Raw genomic sequence first — 24,550 nt, 5'->3', positions numbered from 1 at the left:
GATTTATTTAATACATTAGTGCTCCATCTGTATGTACACCTGTGTGCCAGAAGAGGGCATCGGATCCCATTACAGATGGTTGTGAGCCACCATGTGGTTGCTGGGAATTGAACTCAGGACCTCTGGAAGGGCAGTCAGTGCTCTTAACTGCTGAACCACCTCTCTAACTCAGAAGAGCTGTTTTTAAAGACAGTTTAAATATGAAGGAAGGCTTTTTTTTTCCTTAGCAAAGCCAAAATGTATTTCAGGTTCTGAAAAAATTTAACCCTTTGTTTGGGAAATAGTTAGGCATTATTTGAGGTCTGAGGAAAGATGAAGAAAGAACAAGATTTAAGTTAGTCATAAGATTTATTTTGTTCATTGAGGGATCAAATGTAGACTACTGTGCTTGTTAGACAAATGCATCACTGACTACACTCTCAGCCAGACTTTAAAGAACAACAGTGTATTTGAAAGAGGGAACAAAATAGTAAATACCTTAGGGATTTAATCTGGAAAAACTTATAGTTTGTAATATTTAGAAGACTAGGATAAAAATAATTTAGTTTTTATGATTTTCTGGAATATATTTTAGTATCATTCCTTGAGTTGTGTTTTTTTTATTTAAAAAATTATGTATTTGTGTGAATGTTTTTTCTGCACGTATATGCACTAAATGAGTGCCTGGTGCCTGTGGAGATAAGAAAAAGCCACCAAATTCCCTAGGACTGGAGTTATAGATGGTTGTGAGCCACCAGGTAAATTCTGGGAACTGAACCTGAGTCCCCTGTACGAGCAGCAAGTGTTCTTGACCATTAGTTATCTCTCCAGCCAGGGCACGGCAGTTTTTGACAAATACTAACAAAAATTATAGAAAGAATATACCTATTAGTTATGAGAAATATATACATGACTACTCTAAAAGTCTGTCTCTCTCTGTCTCTCTGTCTCTCTCTGTCTGTCTCTGTCTCTCTCTCTCTCTCTCTCTCTGTGTGTGTGTGCGTGCGTGTGTGTGTGTGTGTGTGTGTGTGTGTGTGTGTGTGTGTGTGTGTGTGTACACATGGAGGCCAGAGATCAGCATTGGTATCTTCCTCAGTTCTGCCTCTACCTTCCCAGTACTGGCTTTACAGGCTCACAACCTTACACCTGGCTTGTGTGGATACTGGACATCTGAAGTGAGGTCCTTATGCTTTCAGAGCAAGCACCTTACCAAGTTAGCTTTCCTTAAATGCTAGGCAGTGGCTCTGCTATAGTCTTCTAAGTACTGAGGATTGAAAGTGTGAGTCATCATGAAGCTAACTATTTTGTTTTTCTCATTTTTCTTTTTAGCAGATCGCAAGACTTTTTGAAAGTAAAAAATTTTCAGAAGCTCTAGATGAAAAGAACAAAAATACAGAAAAGAGAAAAGAATTTGAAGAGAGGTATAGGTAAACTTTAAAACAATTTTATGTGAACAGATATTCTGTATCAAAAATTTTTGAGTGTGTTCCTGATATAATTTTATGAATGATTTTCTATTAATTTTATGAAAATAGTATTTTTAAATGTTATGAATTAATATCCCAAACTGCTTTTTGCTTAAGAAGACCAAAGGTTCATACAGTAAAACATAGGGTAACAGCAGCACATCTATTCTAGAACTTATCAGAGTGTAAAATCTGTCCAGTTTTTGTGCTAATACCACAGCAGTTACAAACCAGGTTAGACAGTAGAGAAGCAGCGTCTTTGCCTTTTTTCACTTGACTAGTGACCAGTGTGACTGGTTCTTCCTTTACCACAGAGGAAGATGAGACCCTTTGGAGTCTATACCATAATTATTTTCATTCATCCTTATGGAGATAATACAAAGCATCGCTGAGACATTAAAAACATACTGATTTTACCTATTATTGTGGGAGAGAAAAATACATGGATTACTATTCCTAGTTCTAATCAGCTTTCTTCTTTTGGTTTTTGTGTATAACCTGTTTGTTTGTATGTTTGTTTATTTCGAGACAAGGTTAGTCTAAGTAGCCTTGGCCATGCGGAAACTTGTTGTGTAGATCAGGCTGGCCTTGAACTTACAGAGATCTGCCTCTGCCTCCCAAGTGCTGAGAGTAATAACATATGCCACCACCACCCAGCTTTTTGTTTGTTCTTAAATTTCAATCCCCATACTCCATTACCTTTATCCTAATTTTTTTCAAACATACTTTTCTTCTGAGTTAATTTCCCTGATGCTACTTTCTTGGAACTATTATGTTGATGCCTCCACTCTTTTATATTACCTCATGACACTGTGTCATTAATTTTATGAAGAAATTGATTGGGCAGTCTGTAAATATATAGAGAGACTTTTTTATGAATACTTGAATATTATAAAAACTTTGTATATTATAAGGAATGTATTTAATTACTTAGCCAATTTTTTCTCAATATCTATTATTTACCATTCATGTTTTTGCTTTCCATAATTTGTTATTCATACTCAATTGTGATCTAAAAATATCATATGGTAAATTCCAGAAATAAACAAATTAAACACCATTCTGAACTGAACAACATTCATGCTGTTCTTTCACACATAAAATGTGAATCATTCCTTTGTCCAGTGAATCAGTGTTATATACACTGTTGGTTGCTTAGTATCCATCTCAGTTATCATATCAACTGTGCTGATATCATATTGTCTATACCCAGGGTAACCCGTATTTTTGAAATGGCTTGTACATCTAAGAGTAGCAATGCTGGACTGGGAGATGGCTCAGAGGTTAAGGGCACTGACTGCTCTTGCAGATGACCCAGGTTCAAATCCCAGCTCCCACATGGCAGCTCACAACTCTCTGCAACTACAAGATCTGACACTCTCACATAGACACACAGGCAGGCAAAATACCAATGCTCATAAAGTAAAGGTAAATTAAAAAAAAAAAGATAAAAAGAGTAGCAATGCTGGCAACTGTGATATGCCAGAGAGATGATGTAAAGGGTTTTCTTAAAGAGATAGTTTTCAACTCACAGAAAGAAAGCAACGATATACTTTGGTTAAGATTTGTGATATAAAGTTTATCTGTGAAACTCTGTAGAAGGAAGAAATAAATACCACTTTTACTGTCATACATTAATGCAAAAGTTAGGAAAAGTGTGTAATAAGTGCTTATTTATAATGGAAAAGTCATTTAGTATGTGCATACTTCTGTGTATAGCAAAAGATATACTATAAATAAACTTTTACGTTTAGGCATCCATTGAGGGTTGGGGGTCATATAATGTATCTTCTGTTCACAAAGGAAGAATAATGTACTTTTACAGTGCATATACTCATTTAATTTAGAAAAAATTCAATGAAGTTGTTCTTACAGTAATAAGGTTAAAAGACACATTTACCTTTTGACTATAATATTGCTTTAATAATTTTTGTATTCATGATAATTGATTGTTTCTAAATAAATCTTTTAAAATTTCAAGTCTCTGAACGCTGGAACACGTTATTTTTAGTGTAAGTGTTTAAAATGGTTTTTATCTTTGTTAAGTGGTTACGTTTACAAGGAGGGGTGAGGTATACTGAGAAGAGCATTGGGTTTAATCAGGACAGTGCTGGTACTACTTATTTCCAAGTAATTTAATAATAGTGATTAAATCTGTTAAATGCTTTGTAAACCTAGTATCATAATCTGCAAAAGTGAAGATGTTTAACAGTATAGTATCTAAATATTGCCTTTGGATTTAAATTGTAATCTAATAGTGAGTGTGAACTCTTTCTTCAGAATTCCTGAGAAAGATGAGCAAGTGTGGAACACAAGTTCTCAGGGCAGCCAGTTACTGCCGTGCGACCCTCAGAGACTTGTGAGACTCACAAGTAAGAGTTCCTCAGAACCAAGAGGTACAGGTACAGAATGTATTTATCATTCAGAAACTTCGTTTTTTCTTGACAGAGAGGAAATAAAAGGTAATTTTAGTTATCATTTGATGTAAGCAAGGACAAAATACTTAAGACCTGTAGACATGGGAAAGTACCACTTTAACTTTGAGAACAAACAGGATATGACTTGTACACCATCTTTTCTACTCTGTTTTTGAGGAAATCAATTTTGTAATGATTTAAAAAGTATTCTAGTCTGGTAGTACAAACGTCAGATGAGAATGACTAGCTCTGTTTAAAGGGCTAGGTCATATATTTATAGTGCTGGTCATTGAGATGTTTCAATTACATTTCATTCAAGAGTTTGCAGATTCTATTAAAAACATTGAATACTTTGATTACACTTTTAATTTCTCTTCATTAATATTACTACTGTCTTTTTAGTAATCAATTTTAAGAGAGTAGTTTGTCACTTGACCGTCTTGCCATTTTACATTCATGATTATGTAATAACTAGTGTACAGTAGTGAGTTAAAATGTTTGAAACTTTTCATATTTTAAGTTAAATACTCTTATAAACTTGATTTTTAAAGTATAAATTGTGATCAAATGGTTGGAGAAATGAGGGTGGAGCTGGATTTACAGCTCAGTGGCAGAGTGTGAACTTAGCATGTATGAGGCAGTGAGTTTGAGATCTTGTTTGGTTTTATCTTTGGAATTAATTTGAAATAATACATTTAATCTAGATAAAAAAGAAGAAAATTCAGCCAATCAGTCCAAGTTTGTTAGAAGTGACTTGAGACAAAAAGAAAATGATCTGCAGGTATGTATTTCTGTTTTCAATAGGATAAATAGCTTGCTTAAATGAGATGATACATGTAGGTAAGACACAATAATGTATGTGTGTGCCTCTGTATTTATTTACATTAAATTAGCCACTACTATTACCTCAGAGTCTAAAACATTTAAGAGTTTCAACGTGGATGGGTGGTGGTGGCACATGCCTTTTCCCAGCACTTGGAAGGCAGAGGCAGGTGGATCTTTGAGTTCAAGGCCAGCCCTGGCATGAGTTCCAGGACAACCAGGACTACAAAGAGAAACCCTCTCAAAAAAAGAAAAAGAAGAAGAAGAGGAACAGGAACAGGAACAGGAAGTGGAAGAGGGAGAGGGATAGGGAGAGGGAGAAGAAAGGTATCAATATGGCATTCAGCATAAACTTTCCCTTTGTGACTAAATATCATATAAAATATTTTTTAAAATACCAAGCCTGGTAGTTAGTATACCAAAACTTTTGAGAAATATCTACTAAACCCTTCATTAATTACAGGACCAATTTCACAGGCTGCATCTATAGCACTTTCTCATAGGGATTTCCGTTACTTACAAAATACCAGAGACAGTTCATAAAGAAAAAAAAGTGACTCCCACAACAATATAGATTATTGCTATTGTGCTTTGTTGACTCCCAGAACTTTACCCTACTGCTCGAGATACCACACATTTCCAACATGGAACCTGAAGAAATTGAAGTGAGATCTGACCTAGAAGTCTCCCCACAAAAGACTGATTCTCTTAGTATTCAAAGATACTATTAGAGCTGCTAAGAGAGAAAAGCAATTAATAATCCTTCCTAACTCTGAAGCCTGTGAACCCCAACAATGGGGTGTTTATCACTCTGTTTTATTCCCTAGAGACAGAGTCTCTCACTGAAGCTAAAGCTTGATATTTCTGGGACCCGCCCATCCTTGCCTCTCATGCACAATTTTTATGTGGGTGCTAGGAATTCAAATCCAGGTTCTTATGCTTGCCCAACAAGTGAACTTACTAGCATCCTTTTCCTTAGCCCTTTAAAAAAACTCTGTTTCTGTCTCTGTCTCTGTCTCTAGCTCTACCCAGTCTCTCTATATGTATCCATATCTTTATAAGTATCTGTATCTTATGTCTCTATACATCTATATTTGTCTATCATCTCTCTATGTATATACATTATATATATAGCTACTAAGGGAAAAGAATTTTGGGGATTATAGAAGAAATCAAAATAGAATTTATAAAATATTAACAAAATACAATAAAATATGTGATATGTGGACAGACTGGTTCTCAGAGCAAAATATATATTTAAAAACAAACATTAGAAAGTGGAAATTATTAATTATCAAATATTTCTACTTAAAATTGAAGAATAAAATTTATACAATAGAGATTAGTAAACAGAAAGCAAAAAATTAATGACATTAAAAGGTTGGGTTGATGAATCTGATCAAGAGCTAACATACCTTAAATATCAATAAAATTTCAACAACTTAAATAACCTTTCTGGAACAGAAGAGACAAAAGATAAATATTTATCTTCTGAATAAACAGATCATTCTACATGTGGAAGATAATTTTATTTAGAATATTGAGAGAATACTATGTAAGACTTTTTAAAATTAAATGTGGGGTAAGAAGGATATTTCTGTAAGACAGTTTAAATTATAAATAGGCTGACAGAAGAAAAACATAGCTATATAGTTTCCTCTCTCTAACAGCTTTTGCTCTTTCTCTGTTAGTCTTCTCCCAGCATATATGCCTAGACTCAGAGTATCAGGTGAGCATCATCAAAGCTTTCAGGATCGCATCAAGACTGCTTAGCCTTGATGCTACTGACTGTTCTTTTTTTTGTTTGTTTGTTTGTTTTAAGACAGGGTTTTTCTGTTCGTCCTTGGCTATCCGGAAACTTGCTCTGTAGATCCAGGCTAGCCTCAAACTTAAATCTGCCTGCCTCTGCCTCCCAAGTGCTGGGACTAAAGGTGTGCAGCATCATGCCCTGCTTCTACTGATACTTTTGACTAGATAACTTCTTTGTTGTGGATAGAGGCCAGAAACATCTTACTTCTAAGTTAATGACAATCAAAAATATATGCATACATTCTTAGATGTTTTCTGACAGCAAAATTGTCCTCAGATGACAACCTCTGGTTCAAATAAAGCTCTTTAAACAATTTCAAAATACAAAAAATGTTGGAGAATTATCACAACAAACCTGACAGCAAAGACAAGAATACTTATACAATCAGTATTAAGAATGATCATAGCTGTAAAAGTCCTAATATTAGCAAAGTAAATTTAATAGAATAACATTAATGACATAATTATCAATACCTCTGAGACATGCAATGGACTTTGAAAATTAGAAAAATCTGTTAATATGATTCATTACATTTACCAATTAGTAAAACATTTTAGCATCCAATCCCTTGGACCTGGAGTTACAGACTGTATGATGTCATGTGGGTATGTGTGCCACCAAGTATATCCTAGTAATTAAACCCAGGGTATTCTTAATTGCTGAACATTTTCCAGCTCTATGTATGTGTGTGATACTTGCCATAAGTGGTGTGTGCCTTGACACATGCAGAGATCAGAGGTTGGCCTTCAGGAATCATCAGTTCTGCCTTCCACCCTGTGGGTGGGATCCGGGGATCAAACTCCAGTCATCAGGCTTGGCAGCCAGTGCCTTTATATTCTGAGTCATCTCTGTGGCCCCCAAGAAATTTTTTAAAGGACCAAGCAAGGACTGCCAGCTATTGAAAACCATCCAATGGAAAACAGATAGCATTTTCAACAAATGGTGCTGGTTCAACTGGAGATCAGCATGTAGAAGAATGCAAATTGATCCATTTTTATCACCCTGTATAAAGCTTTAGTCCAAGTAGATCAAGGACCTCCACATCAAACCAGATACACTCAAACTAATAGAAGAAAAAGTGGGGAAGAGTCTTGATCACATGGGCACTGGGGAAAATTTCCTGAACAAAACACCAATGACTTATGTTCTAAGATCAAGAATTGACAAATGGGACCTCATAACACTGCAAAGCTTCTGTAAGGCAGCAGACACTGTCATTAGAACAAAATGGCAACCAACAGATTGGGAAAAGATCTTTACCAATCCTACATCTGATAGAGGGTTAATATCCAAAAATATACAAAGAACTCAAGAAGTTAGACTCCAGAGAGCCAAATAACTCTATTAAAAATGGAGTACAGAGCTAAACAAAGAATTCTCAGCTGAGGAATACAGAATGGCTGAGAGGTACCTAAAGAAATGCTCAACATCCTTAGTCATCAGGGAAATGCAAATCAAAACAACCCTGAGATTCCACCTCACACCAGTCAGAATGGCTAAGATCAAAAACTCAGGTGACAACAGATGCTGTTGAGGATGTGGAGAAAGAGGAACACTCCTTCATTGTTGGTGGGATTGCAAACTGGTACAACCACTCTGGAAATCAGTTTGGAGGTTCCTCAGAAAATTGGACATTGCACTACCTGAGGACCCAGCTATACCTCTCCTGGGCATATACCCAAAAGATGCTCCAACATACAACAAAGGCACATGCTCCACTATGTTCATAGCAGCCTTATAATAGCCAGAAGCTAGAAAGAACCCAGATGCCCTTCAACAGAGGATTGGATACAGAAAACGTGGTACATCTACACAATGGCATACTACTCAGCTATCAAAAACAATGACTTCATGAAATACATAGGCAAGTGGATTGAACTAGAAAATATCATCCTGGGTGAGGTAACCCAATCACAGAAAAACACTTGATATGCACTCACTGATAAGTGGATATTAGCCCAAAAGCTTGAATTACCCAAGATACAATCCACGGACCACATGAAGCTCAAGAAGAAGGATGATCAAAATGTGGGTGCTTCACTCCTTCTTAAAAGGGGGAACAAAAATATTCATAGGAGGAGATATGGAGGCAAAGTTTGGAGCAGAGACTGAAGGAACAGCCATTCAGAGCCTGCCCCACATGTGGCCCACATATATACAGCCACCAAAACTAGATAAGTTTGATGAAGCTAAGAAATGCATCCTGACAGGAACCAGATACAGATGTATCCTGAGAGACACAGCCAGAGCTTGTCAAATACAGAGGCGAATACTAGCAGCAAACCATTGAACTGAGAACAGGACCCCCGTTGGAGGAATTAGAGAAAGGATTGAAAGAGCTGAAGGGGCTTGGGACCCCATAAGAACAGCAATGCCAACAACCAGAGCTCTCAGGGACTAAACCACTAGCCAAAGACTATACATGTACTGACCTGTGGCTCCAACTGCATATGTAACAGAGGATGGTCTTGTTGGGCACCAGTGGAAGGAGAAGCCTTTGGTCCTGCCAAGGTTGGGAGGGGAACACCCTTATAGAAGAAGGGAAGGGCAAGGGGCTAGGGGGCTTATGGACAGGAAACCAGGAAAGGGAATAATATTTGAAATGTAAATACAAAATCCAATAAAAAAAAGAAAACTCATTTGCCTTTTTCTTAAAAAGTAAAATATATTTCTTTGAGGCATTCTTCTACATAATTCCATTACGAAATTTACTAATTGTAAGTTCAATGATTTTTTGCATACAGTTTGCATAACTATCGTAACTGTCAGATTCCAGAATACTTCCATCACCTCATTTATTTTTGAAAAATAACATAAAAATCAAGTCATTAATAAAAAATTAATACTCATTTGATTAGTGAATATGGATAGGTTAAAATTTTAAAGTTTACCTTAAATGAAAAATTTCTACCACAAATAGTTACCATATTTATCAAGAACATCAATTATTTAAGAATCCTAAACCTTTTTGCTTCTCAGTATAGTTGCCTTATGTTTCCTTTGTAGCTATTTCAGTTAATGTATATAGTTTTAGGTACTGATTGTGGTAGTAATTATGGGAATGAAATGCTAATATAAGTAGAGATCCCAGTGTAGTTATGATACAGGATTATTTTATATAGTCAATCTAATGTTTAATTATTTTTTCAGATATTTAATGACTCTGGTATGGATAGTAATTCAAAATCTTCACATGTTCCAGCTGTTAAAAGTTCACAAGGTTTTATGCAATTCAGGTAATTTTTAAAATTTAAAAACTGCCCAAAGTGTTGGGATTTAGCTCCATGCTAGTGTGTTTGTCTGCTTTCATTTTCTAGCACTGCCTCCCCCAAAGAAAAGAAACATTTTCATCTCTGAGGTAATTTCAAATATTGACTCTGAAGTAATAAAAATTATATTTGTTGCATTTTAGATTGAATCAACCAAATTACAATCAATGGATTGAAAAGGAACATATAGGTATTTACTGTTTATATTTTTTCTAAATAATAATTATATCAGTTTTTACTAAATAAATTATTTGGATGTTTTTTGGTTCTTTTGTTTTGTTTTGTTTTGTTTTGTTTTTAGTTTTTTTTTTTTTTCCAGAGCCAGGGACCGAACCCAGGGCCTTGCGCTTGCTAGGCAAGCACTTTACCACTGAGCTAAATCTCCAACCCCTATTTGGATGTTTTTAACTCTCACTAATGGAAGTATATATGTGGTTTAATGATACATTTTTATCAGAAAAAAATACATTTTCTTATAGAAAATGTGGGAAACAAAGAAAAATATAAAGAAAACAAAATGTAACTAACCAAACATAACTGAAATAATGCAGTCTGTTGTATAGTCTCTTAGTTTTTTAAGATATGTGTTAATTTTACTCTCTATTCCCCATTTGAATTATACAATATATGTAATTTAATCCCATTTCCCAATTCGACTGCATACAGTCATTACAAATAAAACATGACATGAGGCTATTTTTCCTATCATTAATTTTATTTGCAATGACTACATAATATTCCATTGCATGAATATAGTAGATTTCCGTTATTTTCTTACATTTAATATCTTTTTGTTTCTATTTTTGAAACTATACATAATGCTTTTATATTTTTATATTAATTTTTGCTGCCTTGACTATTTTCTTTAACTGAACATCATAGAAAAGTCATAGGATATATTATGAGCTTATTTTCACAAGATCAACAAAACGTTGGAACTGTGGCAAACAATGGGACATACTTACCTTTTCTAACTATATGTGGATGTGAATGCATAGATGTATAGTGACATAAGCACACACACATGTATATCATACACATAGATACATATTGATAATCTTTTAATGAGTCACATTATACCCTGTATCATGGTATATGAAAGTCATCACCTTTTGACTTTTTGAAGTTTTACAATGAATCATTTGGAAACCATACAGTTTTGTAAACTGGGGCTGGAAAGATGGCTCAGTGGTTAAGAGTACATCAGCTTTTCCAGAAGACTCAAGTTCAATTTGCAGTACCTACAATGACAACAACCATTCATAAGTCAACTTCTAGGGTACCTGCTACTCTCTTCTGTCTTCCTCAGACTGGCACACGTATGGCAAACATTCACATAGATACATATACATAAATAAAAATATCTCTAAAAATATTTGTAGATGGATATATTTTCAGAATGTTACAGTCTATCAGACTATTTTTTTTCACTTCTCATATATGGATCAACTTAAACAACATGTGTATATTATACAGATGAATACTCTTTGCTTTCTTTTAAGAGGAAAAAAAAATGCCTTTCCTGTGCATGTGATCTACTCCAGCTGTTTATAATCCTCTTCACAAGCTAAGCCGATTGGATTAAACAGGGAGGAATAGCTAATCTCTTAAGAACAATGCACCCTTGACATAGAGATGTTGGGAAATATATATAACTGGCATAGTCCTACTTGTGCTGAGCATGTGTTGTGAGACTTCATGCTCAAGAAGACATGTAATTATTTTAGAAAAAAACAAAGACTTTCAACAATCTCTAAACCTGTAAGTTGGGGAAATTAGTATGTGGTAAAAAAATAATAGGTGTGATTTAATGCAAGAGACAAAGTGTACAAAGCTTTCAGGAAATATATGCATGACTTCAAGAGAGGCATTTTTATTTTTAAAGATTTATTTTATTTACCTTATGATTTATTTTTAATTATGTATATGTATGTGTGTCAGAATATAGGCATGTGAACAAGAGTGCAGGTGCTAGTAGAGGCCAGAAGAAGGTGTTGGACCACCTGGAGCTAGAGTTACAGGCAGTTGTGAGTTGCCTTGAATGTGGGCTGGAAACCAAAATCATAATAGCTGCATATGTAGCAGAGGATTGCCTAATCAGGGCATCAATGAGAGGAGAAGCCCTTGAAACTATGAAGGCTTGATGCTCCAGCATAGGAAAATGCTAGGGTGATGAAGTGTGAGTGGGGGGTTGGGAGAGTACCCACATAGCGGGGAGGGGGATGGAATAGGAGGTTTGCAGAGGGAAACCAGGAAGGGGATAATACTTGAAGTGTAAATAAATAAAATAACCAATAAAAAATTAAAAAAAGAGTAATAGTCATTGTTAACCCATTGAATCATCTCTCCAGTTCCCAAGGCAAAGATTTCTTAAGCAATAATTAAAAGCCCAATTAATAAAAATTGATGTTTGGCTATATTAAAATAAAGAAATGTTGTTATCAAAAGATACAATAAAAAGAAAGCTATAGAGATAGCTTAGAGGTTAAGAGCACTTATTCTTGCAGAGGATCAGTCTTTGGTTCCCAACACCTACAGGGCCACTAATAACCACCTTTAACTCCAGTTTCAGAAGATCTAACACCCCTTCCTAGATTCTGTGTGCACTGCACACATTAAGTGGACAGACATACATGCAGGCAAAACACATGTAAATAAATATCTAAAAAAAGATACAATAAAAAGAAGAAGAAAATGAGTCATAAAGCCAAGGAATATATTTGTATGTAATACATAAAATTGCCCAGAGAGTAGTTCCAAAAAATGTAAAGAACCTTTACAAATCAAGTAGATGACAGCAGACAACTCACTTAGAATATTTCAGAATAGAGGTGTGGCAGGTGGCCTAGTCAGACAATGGTGACAGGACAATCCCTGGAAATTTGTAGGCCAGCTAGCCTGGCATAGTAGCCGCAAACAAGATGAAACAAGTGATTGACAGTCAGCACTGTCCTCTGACTTCCACATGCGTAAAAACACATGCATACACATGAATATGCACACACATGTAAATGGAAAGATTAATAATTTAAAACTTGAAAAGTAAAAATATGTGAACTGACATTTCAAAAGAAACTTTTCCAGCAGATAAACATGAAATGATGCTTAGCAAATTATGAAAGTGTAAAGCTACAGTAAGATCTGGTACATATCTACCAGATTAGCAAGTCTTAAAAAGTACCAGGATTAATACTTATAAGAGTATTGACCAATAAGGGCTCTCATAAGCTAGTGATATAAACTGTAATAATAAATATTATATATTAGCATTAATAAATAGTATTGTGATATAGTGACATAATGAATCCATCTTAACTTAGAGCTAATTTTCTGAGATTTCATTATTTTTACAATGGCTAGTTATCTCAGCCAAAATTGGTACAGCCATTTTAGAAAAATTTGACACCTGATATTGGGAGATACACATACTCTGTATCTCAATATTCCATCTTAGATATATGCCTAGAGAAATACAAATATGTTAAAATGGCATTACATTTTTCCAGTGCTCATCTGTTGTAGAATGCCTGGATATATGGTTTATACCAGTAATGAGAAAACTGTGTCTATATGTAGTGATATGGAGGAGTTAAACAAACACATACTAAACAGAAAGGGATACATAAGAAAGATATTTAGGTGATAAAGCATACAAGGGAATTGTTATCACTCAAGTCAGGATAGGGATTACCTTTGAAGAAGAGGATATGGGAAACAGGACCTTTTGGAGTGTTCTTTACCTGGCTGATGGTTACATGAATGTCCTTTGGTTACTGTTAACTATTATATTTTGTGCTCTTACATGTATATATTGGGTAAAACTGTATGAACTTGTCATTTTTGTAAATAGATATTTACAAAATGCTTTATACAGCTGAAGCAAATTATTTAATTTCATAATGAGTCACATAAATGAAATAAATTAATGAATTTGTTAAATCTCATCTGACAAATAGATGCTGAATGTGGAGATAAAGAGACAGTAAGACAACTAAGAGAATCAAAATGTAGTACACAGGTAAGTCAAATGTTCGATTTTTAGTTTCTAAGCAGAGCAGCCTAATTTTAAAAATGCTCAGTGTTCATTTAAATTTTAGCTTTATTATGATGAAGATTACTTATGTAAGATGTTATTGGCTTGAATTAGAAATATTTTTTCAGATTAAAAAAAGAATCCAAAAAAGTTGATATGAACAAATGCCAACAGTTGTCACTCATACGTGATGATAAATATTGAGGTCAAAACCAGCACATGGTTGAAGAAAATAAATTTGTTTGGCAAGATTTAATGATTTGTTATGGCAATTCAAGACCAGTGGATATGAAAGTATCTTGATAATAGTTTTGTATAGTGGAAAGCTTTAATGATGACAGATGCAAATAAGCTACCAAGGGTTAAAATGAGAAGTGACTAAGTAGTATTAGACTATAAACAAATGAGCACGTTATAATTGTTTTAGACAGACTCAAATTGTTTCTGTAATAGGATTTGGTATAATCATATGTGATAAGTCTCTCTCTCTCTCTCTCTCTCTCTCTCTCTCTCTCTCTCTCTCTCTACCTATCTGTGTGTGTGTGTGTATGTGTGTGTGTATGTGTAGTGTGTGCATTAAGTGTGTATAGAAATAAAGGAAAAGTTAGTATTTAGGTTCTCAATCTTTAGAAGTAAACTAGTATAAAAATTATAATGGCAAAAAATTAAAGACAAAGTAGTTGTTTATTATTATTCACCTTAATCACAGTTACCTAAAAAAACTTATGAAGAAAGATTTATTATAGTTCAGACTCTGAGAGTTCTTAGTTGGTCCCACTGCTTTGGGTCAGTAATAGCACACATCATAAAAGAAGTTCATAATGGGGTCAAACACCTTTGTAGGCTTAGACTTTCCAAAGCCTACTTTATTTAGGGGTTTTTAACACTCTTAACCTCCCCTCTAGCCCATTGACCAAATGTAGGGAAGGAAAATGGTTAATAGGACAAGGAGTTGTGGGCCTGTTTAGAAGTAGTTCTTTGGGGAGATTCCACGTTCATTATCAGGATACCAGCAGTCCAAGAGCAAACACCAAACACTAATCAGTAGTGGGCTACAATCCAGCAGAGATGGTGAGGCTCTGCCTTATTGGCACAAGTCAACAGAAATGGCAAGAAACAGCTGGAATACCATGAGAAGTTCTTTGGTACATTTCTCTCTACGAAGTCATGACAAGCAAAGATCAACAAAGACCAGTGAAGCCTTACAAGGCATAACAATGCAAGAGCGTCCTCTCACGCCTATTGGGTTCCATTTATACTCTCTCCAAACATCAGGAGCCTTCTCAAGAGTCTGCCTCAGCAAAACATCCTCTCACAAGACAGTTTCCAGAAAAATATCACGTGACACAATTGAGTTTTCAAAGAATTTCTACTTCATAACTCATCTATGGCCAGGATTTTTTTTTTCTTAAAGAAGAAAGCTCTTCAGAGCATGCTACCTACCATGATTTAAAAGACTCTCATGCCCTCCAAAAATTTTACTACCTCCTAGGAATGACAAGCTGGGGATTAAGCCTGTAACACAGATCCAGATTATAGCATAAAGCAATAAATAATATTGCTTAATTCCTTTTCATGGAGTTAGAGTATAATGGAAACTTTTAAAAGAAAAACCACTCATTTTTCTTCAATGTCAGCATTTTTGGTTATCATTTAATTTTTTCATGTAATGTTAAGGGAAGTGGAGCTGGAATAAGAGAAGAATTTAGTTACAGAGTAACTACTTTTCTCTTTGAATATATATCACTTCATTAGTTCTGATTTTAGTTATCTGTGAAGTGGTAACAGAATAATGCAGTGCATTCTACCTTATGCAGTACATGTGTGTTCTCTTAAGTAACGGTCATTGTTAAACATTGTGCTGTTACTTTCCATTTACAGGCCCTATACATAGAACACTTTGGAAAGTCAATAGAAGCTGATAGTGTTGAAGAGGAAAAAGCTGAGAATTTCCCACAAACTCCAGAAACTCCTTCATTTCTAAGAACTCCTGAAGCTCCGAAGACACCTGAATCTGTGGAGAAAATGCAGTTCCCTAAAAGCCCCTTCTTTGAAATGTATGATTTTATTAATAATTCTAAGTTATTTATTTATATGCTGTGTTATAAAGTAATTTATAGTAATAATTACCAAAGACTCTACTCCCTGTTTTTTGTTTGTTTGTCCTTTTGATGGTTGGGACTTGTTAAAGTGAAAATGATAAAGAGCCTGAGTATCCAGTGTGACAATATGGTGGTTTAAGATTTTACAAAGGATAAAAGATGTGGAAAAATTAAAGTCAAGCTCAAGAACTACTGTCACATATAGTAGTTATAGACTATTGATGGAGTAATGTTTCAGTGGTCAATTTCCATTTGTGTGGTGTCTGAAGCAAGGGTTCCCACTTTTTAAGACTAAATGTCTCCAATATGAATATACAACAGTGAAAAGCAATGATTTGGGGTTTGTAGCCAAGAAAGTAGTGCTGCATTTAACCTTTGGGTTCCATTCAGGCTGTTCCCTAACACCGAATCCTAAGTTCTCCTGAGACATAAATCAGATTTTGCTTCAGCAGGTATCTCTCATCTGTGTTCTACTCCTGTAGTTTAAATTGCTAGTAAAATTTTGTGTTTGAATGTCATACATTTGACTCAAGAAAAAGTATTCAAAATAGAATTTATCATCGAATCCTAAAATTGAATGAACGTTGTTCATTCTCTGGATGATAACATTATGATCTGTAAAGGTACGCTATTCATTTATGATTATAGAGAAAGCTGTGGCAGTATTGTCAGGCTGGCATATTAATATATAACTATACATGTTTGTCTATGGGTTGGTGGGCAAGGGAATGAATCTAAACTCTCACTCATGTTTAGTGCACACTCTGGCCTAAGCAACAAAAACAAAAGCAAAGCCACTTTATAGATCCTGGTGTACAAGCAGCTTTTGGGTACTTTATGCCATGATCTTTTTATATTAATATTGACTTTATGAATCATTGCTACACCATCATTTTTATCCTGTAGATGCCAAAACAGAATCATGGGTAATACAAACAGTCAGTGTTAAAGTTGAATTTGTTTGTTTTGTTTTGTTTTTGTCCAAGGCAGGGTTTCTTTGTGTAACCCTGGTTGTCTTAGAACACACTCTGCTGACCTTGAGCTCAGAGATCCACCAACCTCTGCCTCCCAAGTGCTGGGATCAAAGGTGTGCGCCACTGCTGCCTGGCCTAAAGTTGAAATTTTAAATTAGACTACTCTGGCTCTATATTATATACTGTCTTGTCTACTTACTCCAGAACTCGTACCTTTTCTTATCACTCTGGAATGTCTGACTTCTCATTAAAACATGTCTTATGACTAGTTTTCAAGGTCTTAAAGACAGTGCCAGAGTTGAGAGCTGGGATTTTCAGTGTGAATTGCTGCATCTGAATTTCAGTGTCATTTGCTATTCTTTTAAACAAATCTCTTAATATTGCTAAACTTCAAAAGTATTTGCTGTAAATGAAAATGATAGTAACAGTGCTTTGTTGTGATGGATTGTGGAGAGAAATAAATCACACTTACGTAAGCCTGGCAACATATTCTTAGTAAGTATTTACAGTTATTATCCCCAAATTTGTTTTTATATTCTTCATTCAAATGTACTTTCTTCATAAATTTGTCACCTTAAAACCTACCTTTACAAATTCCTACCTGTACACCATTGCTTTTGTAGTTTCCCAGTCTGCATTGTTTAGTAATGTATTTATAACAGTTTGATGATTTTTAAATCTTTCTGTAACAGATCTAAAAATGCAGCATCTGAAGGACAGAAACAAAAGGATTCTCCTGGATTTTCATTTCTTATGAGTTATACCTCTAGATCACCTGGACTAAGTTTATTTGATTCTTCTGTATCTGATTCAGAAATCTCATCAGATCAGGTAAAGAAAGACCCGAATATAAGCTCACACATATTTCATTATAAAGCTGATGATAGGCTGAAAGTTAAAGATGTAAACTTACATTTCATGAAAATTCTAAGTCTAAGAAGGCCACAGTGGCTATATTTTCACTTGGGGATACCCTTCAGGATAAAGACGTTGTTAGAAATTAGAGATAATGTATAAAAATTAAAGATTCAACTCATAAGAAAGATATGACACTTGTAAATATGGTTTATATCTAGCAACAGCTTTAAATTGTGCAGCATAGAGCTGTGTACTGAGCTTAGTGGTGGAATGTTTGTCTACAAACTGTGCCTTGGGTCCAATTCCAAGTAATAAAACTAATGAGTTAATTAGTTAAATTTGCATGAGAAGATAGAGACTCAGCTATGGAGGTTTTATACTCCTTTTTCTCAACAGTTGGTAAAATTAAACAACACAAGAAACATACCCTGTAAGGTCTGAATGATACAGTCAATCTTTTTGGTCAAATTGACCATATCCAACAACTGCAAGTTTTCAAGTGCTAATGGTGTAATTACAAAATAAACCATGACTTTTCTTTTTTGAGACAGGGTTTATCTATGTAGCCCTGGCTGTCCTGGAACTTGTTGTGTAGACCAGACTGGCCTTGAACTCATGAGACATGCCTACCTCTGCTTCCCAAGTGCTAGAATTAAAGGCATGGGCCACCATTGCACAGCTCATTAATGAATCTTATGAATACAAAAGTATTAGAATCAGAATGTGTTCTTTCACAACAATACAGTTTAATTAAAAGTTAATAAAATATCTAGGAAAATCCTAAACATTTAGGCTGTGAGTCAAGGGAATAGTCATGAGAGAAATCATAAAAGATTTTGAAATTATTATTATGACAATTCTGCTTACCAAAATTGAAGAGTCTAACACAGCCAGAGCAAAAGTGGCAGTTAGATAATTTAGTTAATAAAATAATTAATAGAAAATAATTCTCTAAAATTAATGACCTTTACTTCGTTATGAAAAGAACAACAAAGCAATTCCAAAGCGAATGAAGAAATAATAGACTAGAAGTCAATGAACTGGAAAAACAACAAAGAAAATTAACAGAGCCAAAGTTGATTCTTGGAAAATAACTGACAAGATGACCAACTCTTAGCTAGATGAACCAACTCTACTAGAAACTAAGAGAACATAATTATAAATTCTAAATATTATAAAGTAGTTTGGTGAAAGAAACTTATTCTGCACATTAAAACAGTGTATATGATGGTTGAAATGACTGAACACTGGTCCAAGCCTGGGACCACAGGGTGGATGGAGAGAACCACCCTACAAGTTGTCCTCTGATCTCCACATGCGCACCATGGCACATTTGCACCTGCACATGCACTCACATTAGTAACTAATTTCATAAAACTGTGTAAACTAAAGTGTAATCAAAGTGGTATGAAAAAGATATAAGGATTGGTCAAGTAATCAGTGGTATAGGCTAGAAAGTCTTGAAATAAAAGAATTTAGAATGTGATACATTTGGGACTATTAATTGTAAGAATAAATTAGGAAGTTATACATTATACCAATAAAAATAGATAAATTAAATTGAAAAATATTAACCATAAAATATTCAGAAGAAATGTAAATGGATGGTTCTCTAAGTGCAAATATTTTATATATTACTATAATCTAGTTAATAGGATTTATTTATCTATCTATCTATCTATCTATCTATCTATCTATCTATCTATTATTTATTGCAGTGCTGGAAATTCAACCCTAGGCCTCACAAGTACTATAGACAAGCACTCTACCACTGAGTCACACCCTCCAGATCAGTCCTTGGTTTAATATAAGTAGATGACAAGTTTATTTATCTAATGCTAGAGATTGAACCAAGAACCTCATGTATGCTAAACAAGGATTCTACCATAGTTGCATCCTGAGCTCAAAGAGAGATGTTTTTTAAAGTCTTGTAATGTGCTATGTAGAAAGTTACTGTTATGTCTACCCTAATAATATATGCTAAAAGTACAGGCTCTAGTGTCAATTATAATGCTATATAAACTGTTCTTTTGATTTCACAAGTAATCGTTAATGGAAATTACTTTGCAGTTTAATGAACATTACCCTGCAGTAAATCTAAATCCTCCTTCATCACAACAAGGAATTGGTGAGTGTTTTGAAGTTTTCTACATGTAAAACATGTTAACTTTCCTCTATGTAGGAAAGTTTGTTTGAAAGGATAGGTTGGTTTATTTCTAATTGATTTTTGGCATTCTGTTTATTTATTTATGGACATTTGCTTGTAGACCCTGTTAACGCAGTAGACAGTACTGCAGTCTCATCACACAGAAAAAAATAGTAACTGCTCCCCCTGTTCTCCTTTCCCTCCCTCCTACCTTCTTTTTCATCCTTTCAGCACTTGACCATCTTTCACAACTCTGCCAACACTTGTTTTCTTCAATATTACTGACTTCTCAATTATCAATGTTATGGGTATCTTATATTTGTTATCATATTTAGTTCTTTTTAATGATTAGCATTAATTATTCCCATTCTTTTGGAAATTGTTTTATCTTGGTGCATACTTTTTATTGGGTAGCCTTTCTTCTTTTATTCTTTGGTTAGTTAATTCAGTCAATATTTGTATATGTGTATGTATTTCATTTGTTGCCAGGTACTGCTTTTGTCCACAGTGGCAAGAATTCAGAATCTTCATAAGGCTTGTATTCCACTGCCCTATAGACAAATAAATGTGTATAATATTAATTACGTATATGATATTAATATACTAAATAGTTTAGGACTTGAAGAGGTAGTAAGATTCATACTATAAATTTAATATATTTACTTTGTAGAAGGATGAGGAGTAAGAGATAACAGCGTGTTCAGTGTCTTTTGTCTCATTGAGAACCTGTTAATTACCCAAATATTAAGATCTCTTTTGCTACCTCATCTACATGGAACATGTCATGCTGCTATGGACAAGACACATACATGGAGCATGTATGTCACCTTGACACAAAAGCTACCCTATCAGTTTCCCATCATCATTTTTTTCCATTTTAGTCATACCTATATGCCAATTCTTAGCTTCTCTGATCCAGGTGTATTCTTACACAGCACAGTTGGCAGGGAAAACATTCGATATTTATCCACAATACTATGTTTTCTAAGAAAATAGTATTATGAGAAATGAAACTATTAAGTCATCCTTCCATGTTGGTCTGACTCAGCCCTAGTTTGAGTTAACCTTTAAATACTCAGAAGAAAAATAAACTAGAATAAGAAGACTAGAAGATACTTAGCTTAGGAAAATGGTTGCTGTGCTAAAAGGGCATCAGGGAACACATCAATGAAAGACATTTGAACAGAGGCATGAGGAGATGGCCATAGTAGCTACTGGAAAAAGTATTCTAGACAAAGACTGAAAAGATCTTACATGGAAACATGCATGGTATGTTCAGTGAAAAGCAAAGTAGATTTATTTAAATGGAGAGCAAGGAGAATAGTGCAGAAAAAAATAAGTCAGAAGCGTGAGAAGGAACAAGTCGTGTTTGACCCTTGACCATTAAAATCTTTTTAAGTGAAGAAAGAAGCCACTGGAGAGAGAGTTTTGAGCAGATGACTGAAATGATCTGACAGGTTTTGTTTGTTTGTTTGTTTGTTTGTTTGTTTCTTTCTTTCTTTCTTAAGATTCTCTGGATTGCTATATGGAGAACACACTGTATAAAAAACTAGGATAATGCAGAAAGATGATTAGCATGCTATTAAAACGATTTAAGTGGAAACTGATAGCTGCGAAACCTTTTCTAAACTGGAGGCTTGTATTTCTGATTGGATAGTGATAAGCTCTTTATAGCTAAGATATTTTTTGACATTAAAAACCCAGTCATCTGAGACAAGTGCTATTCTCCTTTTGACATCGCTGATGATTATCTGCATTACTCTGTCAAGATTCAGAATATCAGCAATAACTTCTCTCTGTTGTTATATTAAATTCAACTAGGCATCGAGCTTTATGTTTCTAGAAAACTTATTTTTCTATTTTTAGTGATTTTACTGTGTTTCTAACTTATAACCGCTCACATGGGATATTGTAATGACATCCTAATGATGTTTTGTCCTCTTGGCTTACCTGTAAATCACATCTTCACCTTCTCTAAGCGTAATGCTGACTATCATCTGCCATTGTCAAACACTTGAGTGGCTTTCATTGGCTGTCACTTACCATCTTCTTACTTTTCTAACTTAACACCAATATAAGCATTTTAAAAGCAAATTACCTGTCTTTGGTCAGACTGAAGAGTTCAGCAGATCTCAAGTATGTCCAGACTTTTTACCTGTTTGCTTCTTGCAACCTTCAAATCCCTCTTTATCTTTGAAGAGTACCTTCTCACCCATAAAACCGTTATTTCCACCTTCTACTTTCCATTCCCAAAAAAATCTCTCTACTTTTCTGAACTTCTTTTTAAAAAAGTAATGTTTATACTCTAAATAATATCATTAAGTGTTTATGAATATATAAAAAACTCTGGATCTTTTGATAAGGGCTTGCTTTATTTTTACCTTTGAATTTCTCAGAGCACTTAAAATATTGTCTTATACAGCAATATGCTTTTGTTTATAAAGTGATTAGGAATTTTAATACTTCATGGGAACTCTTAAAAAGAAAATAAAACTTATTTATGCAGAGGGAAATTCAAGATTTTATTTCTTTCAGAATCTATATATTTTTTTCTGTTTAAGTCTTATGGTTAGGAAATGAAGTTGGTAAAGAAACAAATAAAGAAGGGAGTGAGAGAACTCAAATATCTGTAATCTGTGCGTCCTTCTGGCCAGGGTCTGACTATTGGTTGACTGAGCTTTGTTTAGAGTGAAATAATGGATGTTGATTTCCAAGTGGCACATAGAAAATTTTCTGTTTAATTACTAACTACCTAACTCTGTATAGGAAATAGTTAAGCTTCATGCCATTTGTTTCCCATAAGCCATTCTATTGCTGTAGATTTTAAACTGTGGAGTAATAGTTGATTTTAAAGAGACAGTGAAAAGTATTTTTACTTTATGTTTTAAATAATGAATGAAAATGTATAATTTTTTGTTATGCCAATCCTTGGAGTCAACAAACAAATCTACAAGTGAAGTTGATTTATAAATTTTCTTTTGAAACTGTGGAAAACCCTTTTCACAGATTCATCAAAGGTTTTGACCGCTGCTATAACCGTATTTTGTAATTATGCAATAAATAGTAGCTGGATAAATTTGACCTTTACAGCATCTCAGATGCAGCATTTCCCTCTCCATATCCACTGCTGTGGTAATAGGTAAAGGACACGTTCTCTCGAACTGTTGGATACTATGTCTTTCCCCTGTTGGTTTTCATTACTTCTAGATGCTCCTTTTCATCTATTCTATACATGTTTTCCAAAGGAACCGTACAAAGCAGTTTAAGTCATGTTATATCTGAACGTGACAATTGTTAATGGTTTCTTCTTCCCTATTTAAGCCTACATTCTATGGTGAGACATTCAGTAGTTTTTGCAAGCTCGTTTTCATCAACTCTTGTTCAATATATCTTTGTTAGTCTTCAGTGCCCCTGATAAGTGGAGTGGATGGATGCTACCCTGCTGTTCGCTGTGCAGATCTGTCTCTGGACATGCATACTACTCTCTTTTTTAGAGATGTATTACCCTAGTTTCTGTTCTGCACACTTGAGCTCAAATTACTTATAACTATGCTTAAGTTCGAATTTACCTTTCCACAGTACCAAGGACAATGCCTTATATGTATGAAGAATACATTTAAATATCTACTAAATAGATAAGTGATTTAATGTAATGTACTTATTGTGTGCAGTACACTGTAACCTAGTAAATTGTCTTATAAAATATGAACACAGTGATATTTCAATATTTATGCTCTTCAGGAAACTTATTTGGGAAATCAGAAGGAGAGGACGCCTTCACATTTTCCTTCTCATCAGACTCTTCTCACACATTTGGAGCTGGGAAAGACGACTTTAGTTTTCCATTTTCCTTTGAGCAGGATCAAAACACAATGTCTTCCTCTTCCTCAAAGGATTTTTCTTCCTCGCAAAATAAAACACAATTTATGTTTTTTTGAATCATTATTTTTGAACTATTTAATGCTATTTAACTATTTGAACTAGTTAATAACTGTAAAATTTTGTATTATCACTGAATGCAAGATACATTTTTCTCAATTAAAGTAGTAATTGTTACTACAGTTGAATTATTTGATTGAAGTTATTTAGATAGTGAATATTTGATTTTTATTTGTGACACTAGCTAATCATTACTTTGACTTTGACTTTGTAGGCCCTGTCAGACAATCCTTTATTTTAGAGATGTCAATACTTTTTCCATAAGTTTTGTAAGTAATATTAAGTCTCCTTCTCCCTGGAATTTGAGCTTTAGTCTAGTAACTAGTAGCACTTTAGTTGTTTTGATAATAACAAGAATGCCTTCAAACTATCAGAAGACCTTTTAATGATAACCGTGCAGAATTTATACTTTAGCCATTAAAAATTTTGAAATCACTGGGTTTTAGTTATGCTTTGGGGGGGGTGGGCAGGATGCTGAATGTTATTCTGATTATAATTTTAAAAAATTCATGTCAATGACAATAAAAGTTTATGTTATTTTCATTTAAATACAACAGTAAAATTCCAATTTTGTCAATTATGTTAGTATATCTTTAAGAAAGTGAAAAGTGAGAGAAAGATGAATATTTGAAGATTGTGTTGTTATATCACTGGTTTCCCTGGTTAAACCTTTTTTTGAAGAACCAAATTTTTTTGTTTTTCATCTTCAACAAGGAACGCTTAATATTTATATTT

The 24,550-nt window shown here is 34.3% G+C and overlaps 1 protein-coding gene across 1 annotated transcript in view; it reads left to right on the top strand.

Annotated features, from left to right (window-relative positions):
* The window catches only part of C7H14orf39 (chromosome 7 C14orf39 homolog), a 32,546-nt gene extending 8,732 nt beyond the window's left edge, over nt 1-23,814 (top strand). Inside the window, exons 8-17 of the mRNA XM_032909125.1 lie at nt 1,309-1,400; nt 3,726-3,847; nt 4,567-4,643; nt 9,645-9,730; nt 9,907-9,953; nt 13,720-13,781; nt 15,678-15,853; nt 17,535-17,703; nt 19,801-19,858; nt 23,618-23,814. Coding sequence (XP_032765016.1) covers nt 1,309-1,400; nt 3,726-3,847; nt 4,567-4,643; nt 9,645-9,730; nt 9,907-9,953; nt 13,720-13,781; nt 15,678-15,853; nt 17,535-17,703; nt 19,801-19,858; nt 23,618-23,814 — 1,086 coding nt within the window. The remainder of the gene's footprint in view (nt 1-1,308; nt 1,401-3,725; nt 3,848-4,566; nt 4,644-9,644; nt 9,731-9,906; nt 9,954-13,719; nt 13,782-15,677; nt 15,854-17,534; nt 17,704-19,800; nt 19,859-23,617) is intronic.
* The last annotated feature ends 736 nt before the right edge of the window (nt 23,815-24,550 follow it).

This window comes from Rattus rattus, chromosome 7 (genome assembly GCF_011064425.1).
Source record: "Rattus rattus isolate New Zealand chromosome 7, Rrattus_CSIRO_v1, whole genome shotgun sequence".
NCBI classification, from domain to species: Eukaryota; Metazoa; Chordata; class Mammalia; order Rodentia; family Muridae; genus Rattus; species Rattus rattus.
Note: the sequence above shows the minus strand (reverse complement) of the source record. Positions and strands in the feature narration are given on the sequence as shown.